The 15,571-nt window shown below is 43.1% G+C and overlaps 1 protein-coding gene across 1 annotated transcript; it reads left to right on the top strand.

Annotated features, from left to right (window-relative positions):
• Positions 1 to 6,122: 6,122 nt before the first annotated feature.
• On the top strand, positions 6,123 to 14,649 carry LOC134207208 (serine protease persephone-like). Its single transcript, XM_062682927.1, has 5 exons — positions 6,123 to 6,180; positions 13,379 to 13,556; positions 13,640 to 13,958; positions 14,016 to 14,193; positions 14,251 to 14,649. The coding sequence occupies exons 1-5, from the start codon at positions 6,123 to 6,125 to the stop codon at positions 14,616 to 14,618; spliced, it is 1,101 nt and encodes a 366-aa protein (XP_062538911.1). The 3' UTR covers positions 14,619 to 14,649.
• Positions 14,650 to 15,571: the final 922 nt, after the last annotated feature.

The following is a 15,571-nucleotide window of genomic DNA, read 5'->3' on the forward strand; positions in this document are numbered from 1 at the left end:
CAGGCTTCGGTAATAGCACCAATTTCTGCCGTTTCCATCGATCTGGGAAGTTTCCTTCGTCCATGCATCTCTGGAGGCAGCTCCTGAACATATCTGGATTGGCAAGAATGGCGTGTTTAAGGGCCAGGTTTGGAATACCATCCGGGCCTGGCGCCTTATTGAGCTTAAGTTTTCTTGCGGCTACGATAAGCTCTTCGTTAGTCACTAGCGGTACCACGTCGACTGACTCGTATGGTGTAGCGGGCCAGTCCGATGGTTCATGTGTCGGAAACAGTCCCTCTACTATACTGGCTAACAGCTCTGGGGATCTTTCAGGAGGTGTGCTATTGGTCCCTGAACATCACTATCCTGTATGCATCGCCCCACAGGGTGTCATTCGCCATCCTGCACAGCTGTTCGAAGCAGGCTCGCATGCTACATTTAATCTCGTAGTTCAGGGCTCTGCTCGCTGTCCGGAATACCCTCGTCTATCGAGTCGCTCAGCGTCTGTTCTAGCACGTCGCAACCTTCTTTTAGCTTTAAGACAGGTTCTACGAAGATCTGCAATCGTGTCAGACCACCAGTACACTGGTTGTCGATTTCCTGGGGCTGGGTCTTCCTTGGCATCGCCACGTCGCAAGCACGTGTAAGTACTTCCGTCAGGTCGTTACCGCTTAGTCCTGTAGTCCTACTCTCCCAGCGCAGCGCCTCCACCAACAGTTCTTGATTGAACTGTGACGTGCGCCATCCGGGATCCGTTGCACCACCTCTTCTCGTCGTAGTTCTCCGGGTATACTCGACCATAAAACGTACTTCCTGATGGTCGCTAGAAGTATGACCCTCGTGGACCATCCATTCCGGTTCTTCAGTCCATCCTGCGCTGCAGAAGGTGACGTCGATACATGAATCACCGCTCGGTCCTCTGAACGTTGGCACTTGACCTTCGTTCAGCAGAACTACGTTCAATACCGCTAGTGACTCTAACAGGATATGACCTCTAGCGTTAGTAAACCGGGAACCCCAGTCCACTGCCCACGCATTGAAGTCACCTGCTACAACTACTGGTTTAAGGCCAGTTAGCTTCGCCGCAAGAATATCAACTACCCTAGTGTACTGCTCTATACTCCATCTAGGAGGACAGTAGCAGCTACAAAAGTAAACACCGTTTACCTTTGCTATGACGAAACCCTCATCGTTAGGCGAAGATATTATCTTCTGGATGGGGTAGCGCCCACAAGTCCAGATTCCCACCATACCGGACTTGTCCGCAATCCAGCTGCCGTTTCCAGCAGGGATGCGGTATGGGTCGAACAGTAAGGCAACATCAGCTTTACACTCGATAACCGACTGTTGTAGCAGCAGCTGGGCCGCCTCGCAGTGGTTCAAGTTTAGCTGTGTTACTTGCATGTCTGGACCCTTCTAGAGGCCGGACAGGCCTGCGCACCGGTGAGATGCCTGTTGTCTGCCCCCGTAGGACAGATCAGGCATCTCGGTGCAGCCTGGCAGGTGCGAGCCTGGTGGTTTTCGGCTCCGCACCTACGGCACAGCTTACTACGGTCAGGTCCCTTACAGTCATAGGACTTATGACCGGCCAAGGCACCTGTAACAGGCCTGATTGGGTTGGCTTGTGCTCAGCGAGCACACCGACCAACCCACCTTCAGTTTTACCTTATCCAGCACCTTCTTGGCCTCAGCCATAGGTACTTGGAATGAGGCAACCTGCATTCCCGCAAAGCCTTTGCGTAACCGAATCGCGGATTCCTGGATCTCGACATTACACTGATCCTTCAGTGCGTCTACCAGGTCTCCGGCTTCGGTTATTTCATCCATGCCCTTGCACTGGATGTTCAGGACTGGGCACAGGGCTCTAACCTGGACCCTGTCACCCAGGACCTCTTCCGTCAACTTTTTATACTCGGAACTCTTCCGAGTAGCATTCGGCGTAGCTTTTATCAGCCTTGACAATGATCGCTTCACCTCTATCCTTCCGCTTGCCACTCCCACTAGAAGGCGCACCCTTTTCCTCACGGGCTCTACCCTTCTTGGCGGTGGCTGGATCCTTTCCCTTGGTCGCACTCCTTGCGACCTGCTGGCGGCTTCTTTTCGCCTTTTTAGGATTCACTACCTTTGTCCATGGTAGATCTTCCTCCCGGCGGTCCTCTGGTATCTTCCTAGGTGGAGGTACCATTTTCCTCTCGGTCTCCACTCGGACCTTTTCTGCGGTCCGTGCCGAGGCTTTATTAGCTACTTTCAGGTCCGCCTCCTGCGTGACCCTACTAAGCTTAGGAGTTGCTCCGCTGTTAGCCATACGCCGTTTAAGTTCTGCAGTCTGGCTCTCCGCCAGCTGCTTCCCTTCTGCAAGGAGCCGAATCTCCTCCTTCGAGGCCTTCTTGGCTTGGCTAACCGCCAATTCCTTTTCTTCAGTAAGAAGACGGATCTTGTGCTCCGCCTCCTTACTGGCTTCCAGCAAGGACTTCCACTCCGACTTCGCCTCCACGACTAGAGCGCAGAGGGTCAGTACGGCCTGTACGCTGATCCGTGTGACAATAACGAAAATCAAGGGTCCAGCGACGCCAGCGGAGATGTGTCCGGACAAGCTGAAGATCATCTTGGAAGGTCTTTTCCGCAGCATGATTCTACGATGTGGCCGCCTACACCGTACGAAGATGAAGAGCGAGTCACCATTGCAGGTATGCAAGTCTCCAACGGAGAGCTGTCATCAGTGGCGAAAGGTTTGAAGATGAAGAAAGCTCCGGGTCCGGATGGAATTCCAAACGTGGCTGTAAAAACTGGGATACTGGCGTTTCCAGATTTGTTCAGGATGGTGCTGCAGACATGCCTAGCAGATGACTAGTGGAAGATTCACAAACTTGTGTTACTGCTGAAACCAGGAAAACCATTGGGGAGTCCAGCTTCATATAGGCCCATATGCCTGCTGGATACACTGGGGAAGCTTCTGGGAAGGATTATCCTTAACAGGCTAACGAGATCAGGTTATCGGAGAAGCAGTTTGGATTCCGAAAAGGCAGATCGGCGGTGGATGCAATTAAGGCGGTCGTTGAAGTTGCAGAGAAAGCATCCAAGAAAAAGAGGTGTGGCAATCGGTTCTGCGCCATAGTAATGATTGACGTCAAAAACGCATTTAACAGTGCCAGCTGGGAGGCCATCGCCGTAGCGCTGCATGGAATGCGGGTTCCTGGCTATTCGTATAGAATCCTTAAGAGCTACTTCGAAAACCGGATTCTGGTCTACGATATGAATTCGGGACAGAAGTCGATAAGGGTTACGGCGGTTGTTCCGCAAGGCTCCATACTTGGCCCAATGCTGTGGAACGTTATGTACAACAGAGTGCTAAAGCTGAAGTTCGCCAAAGGCGTGAAGATCTTCGGATTCGCGGATGATGTCGTTCTAACGGTAACCGGAGAGTCGCTGGAAGAGGTAGATATGCTGGTGGCGGAGACGACCGGCGTAGTTAAACACTGGATGAATGGAGTCAAGCTGCAGCTTGCTCACCACAAAACAGAAGTGATGCTGGTCAGCAACTGCCGAATCATACAGCGAATGCAGATTATCGTCGGAGAGTACGACATACCGTCTATGTGGGCTTTGAGACATCTAAGAGTGATGATCGACGTTTGAATTTCAACACCCATGTCGACTATTCCTGTGAGAAGGCGGCTAAGATGGTCACTGCGCTTGCAAGGATCATGCCGAACGTCGGCGGACCGAAAGGCAGCAGTAGGCGTCTTATGGCGACCGTGTCATTCTCAATACTTAGGTACGGCGCACAGTGCTTCGAACGTATGGAACTACGGGACAAAAATCATAACTTACATTCTACACGTTTTAACTCAATGGTGTCTTTGGGAAAATGATTGTAAACTTGTTTTTCTACTATTTGCATTATCGACCTATGTTAAATTGATAATTGCATTAGTGGCGTAAACGCCAAATTTCATAACATACGCTTCGTATAATCGAGATCATACGCTTCGTATAATCGAGATCATTTTGGGAAAATTGTCACTTATGATAAAAACTACTATTTGCGTAATTGACCTATGTAGAACAGATAATTGCATAAATTCCGTAAGCGCCAGATTTCACGATATGCCTTAAAGAACCAGGATCTTTATACGAAAAATATGTGATATGATAATGTGCTAAGATAACAGTTTTTATTACAACAATTGACCAATTTCCAATTGATCATCTCATAAGTGACGTAAAGGCCAGCTCTCATGTTTTATACTATATAATCAGAATATCCTTAGTAATGATTTGAGGATTGTTTTTTAACCACGGTATCAGAAATCATTGGAACTTGTTATATTTTTTTCCAAGTTTGCTTATTTGATAGGCTCAGGCGTGTATAACTCTTTACGGAGCCATGGCTCCTTGTGATATGTACAATCATATCATCTTATTATGAAGTTAGTAATAGAGGGGTAGAAGCCAGCGTACCCGTGGTGAGTGGAATCATCATCAGAATGAAGGAAATTTGCTGATATTTCGAATGGTTGATACGTTAACTATGAAATCATGGGCAGTAGAGCAACAAGCAGATTCTTATATGAGCTCTCATCCTCCGAAAATTTTCGTTTGTAGGTGCTATGTCCTATGCGTCCATCAAAACCCTATTTTCATTCAAGTTTCACCGTCCTTGAGCTCTCTACCAAAAATTTCTGCATAATGCTTAGTGAGATACAATTCATCAGGTCTTGCAAATTAACCTCAGCGGACGTTTCAGACGCGGAAACCTGTTTAGGAATGTTTTTTTTTTTACTTTTTCAACGCGTAAAGGCTAGGAAGCAGATTTGCATGCAACTCGTTTAAAGTACTTTGCAGCAGATTGTACTTTCTGTCGGATAAACTCAAGTCAATGTACAACGCCAGTACTTGTGTCGCTGTCATTACCTTTTCATTATTTGCGCTTGAGCTACTTGATATATTGGCCGCAAATGCTAGCTCCTCAGGTTCATTTTTATTGATAAGGTCTTCAACACGTAGTTTCTTGGTTTTATTCAAACATTCCTGAAACGGTTTTTGAGGTCTACCCTTCGCGATGTTGAATGAAGACTTGGCAATTCCTTCAATATTTATTTTCGGATTGCGAGGAAGATTTACCAATGAAGACAATCAGAGAGTTTTGCTTCTCGAATTTCTCGGATGATCGAAAGCTCTTTAACCATTTTTGATCAATTCTCAAACAAAAGATTTTGCAAAACTGCTTTAGTTCTTTATCAGGTTCCTCGGAGAAATCTTCTGGATTATATAAATCAGACAGAAACTTCAAAACACGAGCTTTTCATTAGGACGGATCAACTGAAAGCTATTGTTTGTCTATATCCATGTTATTGAGCGCAAGAGTATTATCTATAAAATCGTTAACAGCTAATAATAGAGCAAATAAGAGCAGCTGGAATCACTTCCATTCTCTTAAGAATACTATAAGTGAGATCTGGTGCGGTTTTCAGAGATGTGTTTTGATGTACTTTTTTTAAAAAGCTGTATAAAGTTGTAGATTATTTCTTCCTATATAACGTCATGCCCAAGACTTGGAAGCTTCACTTATCACAATAATCGAAATATGTCCCACCGAAATACATTTAATTGGATCTTACTTACTTGATTTTACGCTTTCCATATCGATTTTCACAGCAAAAGGTACCGTTCGAAAACTTAGGCAATGAAAAAGATGCTTTTCACCCACTTTTAGCGATAGAAATGTTTACAAACACGAGTTGGTTTGATCGTCCCAGTGACCTTACAAAGATACTAACGCGCATACAGCATAACTGAAACATATGTTAATATCATGGTCTACTTGATTCGACTAAATACGAGAGTCGATTTTTCCATTTTTGTCCAAGGGACACAGCACTGTGCGGCGTTTCAGCCTGGGGAGCTGCGCTCAAGACGAAACGTAATCGCAGGAAGTTGAATAGTTTGTTTCTTCTAATGGCCATTCGATTGGCGAGTGCGTACCGAACCATTTTTCCAGAGGCAGTTTGCGTTATCGCAGGGATGATTCCAATTTGCATAACCTACCAACGGAGAGGTACCAGAAATGTGAGGGAGACGGTGAGACTGGACTCTATGGTGAAGTGGCAGCAGGAGTGGGACAATTCAGACAGTGGAAGATGGACCACCCGGCACATCCAAAATGTGTCGACGTGGGTGAACAGGGAGCATGGAGAGGTGAATCTCACGCAGTTCCAATCCGGACACGGTTGTTTCCGCCGGTGTGGCCATGCGTTATCGCCATTCTGCCCGGCGTGTATCAACGTAGAGGAGACTCCAGAGCTAGAGGTGTGCGCCGGTCCGAAAATCGTCGGCGGCGGCGGCGTTTTCGGCGTCACGCTGAAAGCCATTTCAGCCGGCGGCGGCGGCGGCGTGAATCGGCGTGGAGATTTTGAATGTTTGTTTAAAAAAAATTCTGCATTTCTTCTGGTGTTTTCAAGACTTCAACGGGAGAATCTCTTGTTTTTCGTCGGAAAAATCTGTCGAACTCTCGAAAATTCTCGAAGTATTCATCGAAATCTACACAGAAAATTCTTAAGATTTCCCGCGGGAGATTATTCAAAATGTAGACATCAACGAAACAAAATTAGATTTCAACGGCAAATTGTTCTAAATTTTCATCAATTATGCAATTTACCAAAATTATTCAGAGCTTCTACGTGTTTTTATTTAATACGGGAAACCGTTTGGTATCTCAACGAAAAAGAAAACCGATTTTTGAAGGATTTTTTTTTTGGATTTCTACAGGGGATTCATTGTATTGTCCATAAGCAATTCGTCGGAAATTAAAGGAAAAATTATTAAAAAGAAGAAGGGTCGTTTGACCGAAAATTATTTGGCGAAAGCCGAAAGACCGAATAATACGTTAAGTCAATAATTATCCAGCCGAATTGTATTTGGTCGGGGTTCAGCCAAACCGCACCAAGCGGCTTTTTGACTGCGGCTTGTTATATTTGGTTCGCGAAAGGAAAACGGAAAGTATTTTGAGTCAAATCATGCGTACATTTGTTGTAAGATATCCTCAGTTATGGCGTTGAACGATGTCCGATGAGATTATTGATCAATTGAATCTGTTACACGAAAACTTTGGCAATAAAATTGGAAATTTTTCATTGGCGCTTGGTGTGATTTGGCAGAACCCCAACCATTTGATCGAAACAAACGTATGGTCAAAATGGTTATACAACGAAAAACAGTTTTGAAAAAAATCATTTGGCCAAATTTAATTGGTAATTTGGCCAAAAAAGCACTCTTCCCTAATACGTCATTTGGCTGATATAGTCGTTTAGCTAAATAGGTTATAAGGCCGAAAAAGTCATTACGCCGAAATGGATGTTTGACAGAAAGGGTCATTTGATCAAAAATGTTAATTACTGAACGGTAATATGGTCAAAAATATCCACCCGTTTAGCCAAATAACATTTTTGACCAAATGTCCTTTCTGCCAAACGACCATTACAGTCAAACACCTTTTTGGCCAAACGACTTTTTCAGCCAAATGACCAGTCGGTTGAATGACATTTTCGGCCATATATCTATTTCAACTAAATAAAATTGTTGGCCGGTTGGGTTTTGGCTTTATACAGTGCCCAGCATAAAAAAAGCCCACTTGCCGTTTTTCATTCAAAATGGTAAACTATGGAGATCTAGATCTCAATTGCGTGTGAACCAATTTTGCTGAAAATTTGACCAGAGCTTAGATATAACTTGAATTTTACCACAACTGAAATTCAACCATATTGATTCATAGGGTAAAAAAATATCGCGGTAATACCAAAACGATTTTTTTGGCAAAAAATTGATTTTATAATATCTTGAAAACTACAACTACAAGTATATTCCGAAAACTTTTTTGTATACCCGTTTTTGGTGAATAAAGCCCCAAACGCAATACAACGGAACGGCGACGGAAACGGAAAATTTGACTAACTTTTTATTATGCCGGTCACTGTAGTTTGTTCGGCCAAACACCTTTCGGCCTTGTGTCTATCGGCCAAATGGCCCTACCTGTCGTTTGGCCGAAAATCATTCGACGAAAAGCCATTTATTCGAATAACTGGTTAGGCCAAAAGTCTCTTAGCCAAATTCCATTAGACCAAATTAAACGTTTGTCCAGGTTTGACCGAAATTTACATTTGGCGGAAAGGGACAAACAGCCGATAGCCTCATTTGGCCGAATCGGTAATTTGACCGAAACATTTTTTAGCTCTTACAGTTTTTTTGGCTAAAAATGTCATATGGCCGAAATAATCGTTTGGCCGAAAAAGTCCTTTGACCGACCAGATTATATGGCCGAAAATTTAATTTGGTAGAAATGGTCGTTTGGCAGAAAGAGTCCTTTGGCTGAAAATGTCCTTTCTGCAAAACAAATATTCTGCATTTTCTGCCAAATGACCAATTCAGCCGAACGACACTTTCGGTCGAATGCTTATTGCGGCAAAATGACCCTTTCGGGTAATTAAGCTATTCGATCAACTGTTTTTTTCGCCAAAGGAACTGTTCGACCAAATGACATTTTCGGAAAAGTAATTTTAGACTAGATGGGCTTCAGCCAAATTAAGTATATTAGGCCAAACAACTTTCGAACTTACCAATAAACAATTCAAGCTCTATCTAGAGTAAGGGCGAATGTCGCAAGTGAGGATTTCTTCACCGACTTCTCCTCTTTTGAATAAAAGTGACAAGCAGGGGGTTTCTTTGTAGTTTATCACCTCAGAAATCCAGGAAACAATGTGAACCTGCATTCTGAGGTTATAAACTGCAAATAAATCTTCTCCCAATAAACATTGGAAACTGATGAAGCACTTATTCAATCAAATATAGCCTTCTTCAGCCAAAAAACTAGCTTATTCAATTTCAATTGTTGGCCGGACTTTTCTCTTGCGACATTCGCTCTTTTATCAGAAAGAGATTGAATTTTAGCTATACAGTCGACGCTCTACATCTCCATGTTCTTTTTCTTTTTTTAGTATCTTTATTAATGAGACTTTCAGCCCCTAGGCTGGCTCGTCTCCGTGGATGTTCTGTATATCGATATCTCTCCCTATGCCGATAGTTTTCTCGGTCCCTACAATCTACATGCATTCGGGCCCTCTAAATCTCGATAACCTTCCTATCTAAATGTGTTCTGGTCATATTTTGTTCAGGCTTATCTCTCTCTCTATGTCGATATGTTCGAACTTCTAGACTACTAGACCATCTTCGAACAATAACAGTCACATAAGCGCTTTATTCTCCCCCAATGTTTGTTGGGCAATGTTGCATTCTACAAAAAGGCTTTCTGCCAAAAGACTCTTCACCGTTCAAAAAATCTATTTCAACAATATTTTTTGGATTTCAACGGGAAATCCTTCGAAATTTACACTCGAAGTTTATTTTACTTTTCATGGTGGTATTTTCGAAATTTCAACGGAAAACGGAATTTTTAAGGATATCATACCAAATACCAATTCCACGAAAAATTATCTGGAATTCTAACAACATCAACCGGAAAATCTACGGAAATTCCATTGAATCGTCGGATAGTCCACGGAACATTCTATGGATTTCTTCAATTTTGAATCGGCGTGGAAAATTATAGACTATCGGCGTGAAAAATTTTAAACGGCGGCGCGCCGATGCAAAAATGTCGGCGGCGGCGGCGTGCCAAAAACTGTCAGCGGCGGCGGCGTGGCGCGGCGGCGCACACCTCTATCCAGAGCACGTATTATTCGATTGTCCGAGGTTTGCGGAAGCACGTAGAGGATTGCCTGCCCTAAGCGAGGACAACATCGCAGAGCGAATGTGTCACGATGAAGATACGTGGAATGCGGTTAGCAGAGTCGTGAGGCAAATACTGTCAGAGCTGCAGCGTAGCAACCAGCAAATAAGCGTCGGCTCAGAGGAAAATTTAGCATAGTGAACAGTGTTTGGCCTCGGGTCGGCAGTGCGCCAGTGAACCGGAAGTCTTCTGCCAACCGGAATCGTCGGACCGACTTCGGCACTCGATCAGCCAACCTGCTGGAGAAAGAAGAAGAAAGTGCTTCGGGTATTTAGGGCACCGCCAGTGCGGACTTCATCCACCACCGGATCTGTCGGACCACCTCTGCAACCCGAAGACGAAGTCAGCGCAATGCGCGAAAGCGTCCCCTGCGGTCGCTGCCGGTAGTCGAGGCACCATCAGTGCGGAAGTTTCAGGTGGATTCGAGTGAGGAAATTTGTGGCACGACCGCCGAGGGATCGAGACAACGTAGCAGTGGATCTCCCCCGAAGTAGTCGCAGCATCCCGTGGTCCCGGGGGGATCGAGGCAAGGAGGATAAGGGATAAGTTTATCCGGGAGGCAAATTTTTAGCAGGTCGGGATCCCTGTTCGCCTTCGAGCATAATGTGGATGCTCGAGGTGTCTGTCGCGCAGATTTTTGATGGTCTTTAACCCTTGTAAAAAAAAATGAGGAGTGGCAGGGTGTGCTAGAGTGAGCACCCAAATAAGTCTCAGATCGGTGTGCTAGAGTGTGAATCAGGTGGTAGGGTCATCCAAGTCCAAGCATCCAAGTTAGTCTCACATGGTGCGTAAAAGCTGAGCACCCAAGTTAGACTTACATGGTATGTTAGTAGTGAGCATCCAAGTAAGCAAGTAAGACTCGCATGCTCCGTCAGAAAGAGTGTCAGGGTGTGTCAGAGGGTATGTTAGAGAGAGCACCCAAATAAGCCTCATACGGGATGAGTGCCTGTGTGAGCGTGAATAAACGAGTACACAGGATTTTGTTTTTACACGATTTTTTTTCGCTTGTATTTTTGATCGTGTGACTTCAATTTGCCACCAAAATCTTCGCAACATGTTTCAAAAAATCCAGAATAAATCAAAGAAAAATCACATGATAAATAATATACGTTAAACATTTAGGATGAGCGGAAAATTGAGAAAATGTAAATCGCGTAAAAATTCAACAATAATACATCGTTTTGTAGAGAGATATTTATCAAGGCTAGTAGTAGTTTTTGGAATGGACTTACCTATTTTCACACATTAGATGAACGGATAACAATCCCACTATTTTAGCATTCATGTTAAATTCACTATTTTCATTAGTATAGCGAAACAATTAACCAAAACTGTTTTGAACAACATTAGAACACTCGTTTCCAAAATTCGGCTGTCGATTTTCACTTGAAGCAGCACATTATAATTGCCTATCTCATGGCTTATACAAACGATTTACAGTGAATAATGCACCAACATTTCATGGGCCGAAAAAGAATCTAACACCAGAGCCGAGATCAGGAAAATTGGCCGAAAATAAAGTCCATTTCGCACGAAACTTTTGATGGATTAAATAATAGATTTTGTTGTTTTTGATTACTTAGCGCAATAAATAACAAAAGTATGAAAGCCGTTTGGTGGCATAATTACTAAATGTTACATAATTAATAAATGTGCTCAACCACAGCATAATAGGCCAAGGTTTGAGCCTTTTCCCCTATGAAAAAAAAATCACCTCCCATGGTGTCGGATTTGTTTATTTTATCAACCTTTGAACTCAAGATTCAACTGTACGACGTCAACGGAGGAATCCAACCAGCTCCCACCTTAAGGTTAGCCAAGGATGCAACCCAACAGCTAAAGAACAATAAAGCACCTGGAAAGGGTGCCCAAGTAACCATTAGCTCTATTACGCGCAACCGGAATATAAGGCCAATATACGGCTACTCAAAACCTTTTTTTTATTTTATTTTTTTATTTCTTTATTAAAGAGGCTTGCACGGATTCAAAACCTTATAAGCATAAAAGCAGCTCTAGCGAAATATACGGCTTATTGGCTACCTGGGTAGTTTCGGAGATAGTTGAACTCATCAAGCTGGGCCCGGAAAAGATGTCGAGTCGGCTATAGAACGCGTAGAGCTATGAAAATTATGGACAAGAATAGCTTTCCCATGAAGGTTACAATACTGATAAAAGCAACGATGGATGGTTTGCAAAATTATGTGAAGATTTCTGTGGAGTTAATTCTAACTATAGGCAAGCGGGAGCCTCTTGAAACACCTTATGTCATTGATGGTTCACTACATGTGTCTTTGTCCGATTGCTTTGATTTCTAAAAGTTATTGTTCGCATAGGGCCTACTTCGATCGTTTCGAAGGTAACTTTATATAAATATTAAAACCATTAAAACAGTAAACGACAAATGCTATTTCACTGCAAATCTTTTTATGCATAGTGATTTCCACGGAAAATTACTTCGCATTTTCAAAGAAAAATCCTCCGAATTTGCAAGATAAATAATCCCAAATTTTTACGAATGTGCTGCACGAAACTGCCCGAAACTAATTAATCGAAATGTAAAAGAAAACATCCACAAAAAACAACCAGGGCGCAGAACACTATCGCCACCGTCAAGCGTGCAGAACTACTCTGCTCTACAAGTTGAACGAACGAAAACCGCTACAGTACCATCTACATCATCAGGACCTTCCAATTCCGTATGACCGCTGTTTCCACTTCCATGTTTCCGGAAACATCATATGAATCATAATCACCATTACGTATATCCATCCACCACCACCCATTTTCTGGACCTGTTTACAGCATAGAAACTAATTCAAATGTTCCATGAACTAGTGACCAAAGTGCGTGGCTGTAGGTCGCGAGTTGACTGAATTTGCACTCTGGTGCTTTTTGTTTCCGAAAATGCCTTCTAGAGTGCATCTAATCATTTGCAACACCTGTGACCATGACTGGTTATTTTGTGTTAAGTTAGAATAAGTTGGTAGGTTATCATATTATTGAATTAAATCTGTATGTCAACTTATTGGACCCATACAAAAAAATTAAAAAAAAAACATTGAATTAATAAGAAAAGTAACACAAAGCTGAAAAGCCTGACTACTTACATTGTTAAAATATTGTTTACTCAAAAAATAAATATTAATAAAAAAGATTTAAAAAAAGCTAACCACTTTCATCGTGGTCTGTTTTGAAGCCGAACTAGGCCCATCGATAGCCAGCATTCAGGACGACGAGAAAGATCACGTTTTTGTTCGTTGCCGTTGAGTTGAGACTCATTCGTAATATGCATCACATACGAGTTTGACGCAGTCTTCAACAATCAAATTTAACTATGCAAAAATATGACGAATGAATGGTTGTGTGCCTACTTGAGAAAGTTGTATGGAACTCCCGTCTTCTTAAATGCGTCACGGAAAGTTTTTCCAATTGATTGTACCTGCAAAGGAATATCATAAAACGTTTTGCAGACCATCAATCTCTGATGGGTCATGAATTGAGATTATAGTCAGACAAAGATAAAAAGTAGAGGGGGAATGGTTGAAGTTTGAACCCAAAATATTCTGCCAGGTGGAACCCTTAGACTCTAACTCTGTTTGAATTCTGTTTTCGCAGAAAATGACAGTTGCACATCATTGGATGGCACGTCTGGCGTTTGCTCTCTCCCCAACGAATGTGCATGGCTCGTGCAGAACGTAATCCGCACAAAACGGGTTTCGTACGACGACGTCCCGAAATGTGGCTTCACTCGAGATGACGTTCTGGTTTGCTGCCCCAAGGGGGAATCGAATAGGTGGGAATGAAGATGGCAATGGCTTGCGTCAATTGTCGATGACGTAAATTATTTTCAAAAATAATGTTTTATTTTATTTTTAGGTTCGGCGATCAGGCACTCGGGAAAGCTGGTAAGGCGTGTCAGAACTTACCGCGAGGCACGTCATATATCGCTCAGCACATCATCGAAGGCGTGGAGGCCGAAGACGGAGAAGTTCCATTTATTGCTGCACTGGGATACAGCACTTCGGAAACTGGTCGAAAATATGCCTGGGGCTGCGGATCAAGCTGGATCGCAAAAAAGTTCCTACTGACGGCAGCTCACTGCGTGAGGGTTGTCCAACGACCGATCATAGCTCGCATGGGTACATTGAACTTAGAGGCTAACGATGATCAGCATTTCCAGGATTCAGAATTGGAGGTACAGGTTGAACAGCTGGAGTTGGTTTGAAATTCTTGATTGTTTTGAAATTTACAGAAGTTTTATTCTCATCCAAATTATACGTCCAAAAGCAAATACCACGATATTGCGTTGATTGAGCTTGTAACACCGTTTACGTACGATCAGAACGTCAACAGAATATGTCTTCACGTGGACTCACAGGATATGGCATCGACGCTAGTGCTGAGGGCTTCCGGTTGGGGTTTAACTGATAGTGAGTTCTATTATATTCTTATTAACTTTATTAAAAAAAAAAGTATTTCGTTTTCAGCTGATAAATCTCGATCGGACGTTCTGCTTCGAGTGGATCTGAATACGGAGCCATTGGACCGGTGTGCGTCCGAATATCGGTCTTTGGTCGGAGATGCGCGTGGAAGCTTATCGTCCGGTGTGATACAACAGCAGTACTGTGCTATTGGCAAGATGCAGCCATCCGGCAAACGTGGAGACTCATGCGTCGGTGACTCGGGAGGTCCTTTATACTATACAGACAATAAAGCTGATCGGTTTTTCCTGGTGGGAATCACCTCGTTCGGATTGGGTTGTGGTGCGTCTGCCAGCATTTATACACGAGTAGCATCTTACCTGGACTGGATAGAGCCTATCGTGTGGCCAGATGCGGCCTCCTTGCAAGATTAGATTAATAAAGCAGATGGAAAACCAATGGCGACACAAATGCTTTTTTCTTTGTTTGAAATTTCTTCATTTGAGAAAAGGACTCTTATTTCCACTGGCAATGCTATCGGTCATGACGACCCACATTCCCTTCAATTTAAAAATAGTTTGGTTTGATAAGCTACGTGGACAAGTATCCTGAGCATCCTGAAACAGACTTTTTTTTGGCGTCCTTGTCGATGGAGCTCAACATCCGAAATCCAGTTGTGAGGCCACCAAGCCCGAATTATAAAACGTAGACTTCAATTAACAAATACTTGCAGCTTCTTGGTGATCCCTACTGATACACACCAAGTTTCACTGGCGTATACAAACACTGATTTCGCTCCAATCAATATTTATTGCCTATATTTCGGGTATTGTCCACCCGACATGGTCATCAATTTACAATGTTCTGAAAACTCCGATGTGAAAATGTACATAACATGGATGTTTTTGATTTGAAAAAAAAAATATTAAAGGTAACCGTTTTTCTTCGATGGGACTCGAACTCATGATCCTCAGTACGCTAGACTGGAACAATTAAGCAACAAAGGACCTCCTTCGGACTTTGCAACTTAGCGGCTACTGGATGAGCCAGAGATTCCCACGCCCGAGATTAGGACGCATAGTCGAAGCACTCACAATCAATTTTCCATACCAACGCACACTGGGGAAATCCGATTTCAAAAGTGGAAAAAATGATATTTTTTTTTCTTTATTAAAGAGATTTTCAGCCCTAAAATGATAACTTCCTTCACGAACAACTTACAATGCAGTATACGAATATTTGTTATGTTTATACAGCGATTCCACGGGAAAAGAATAGAGTTGAAAAAAAAAGTTGTCCAATTTTGCTCAAAATCGCTTGGTATGTTCTTCATCGAAAATAATTAGACCCGTATTTTTTTATTTTTTTATTAGGGTGACCATGTTCG

Source organism: Armigeres subalbatus, chromosome 1, assembly GCF_024139115.2.
Source record: "Armigeres subalbatus isolate Guangzhou_Male chromosome 1, GZ_Asu_2, whole genome shotgun sequence".
In the NCBI taxonomy this organism is placed as follows: Eukaryota; Metazoa; Arthropoda; class Insecta; order Diptera; family Culicidae; genus Armigeres; species Armigeres subalbatus.

Excerpts from the sequence above, each read along its gene's own strand:
- LOC134207208 (XM_062682927.1), top strand. The coding sequence starts at position 6,123 with ATGGACCACCCGGCACATCCAAAATGTGTCGACGTGGGTGAACAGGGA. Across the intron at positions 13,959-14,015 it reads TCCAGGATTCAGAATTGGAG|AAGTTTTATTCTCATCCAAA; the intron begins GTACAGGTTGAA and ends TGAAATTTACAG. Across the intron at positions 14,194-14,250 it reads CGGTTGGGGTTTAACTGATA|CTGATAAATCTCGATCGGAC; the intron begins GTGAGTTCTATT and ends TTTCGTTTTCAG.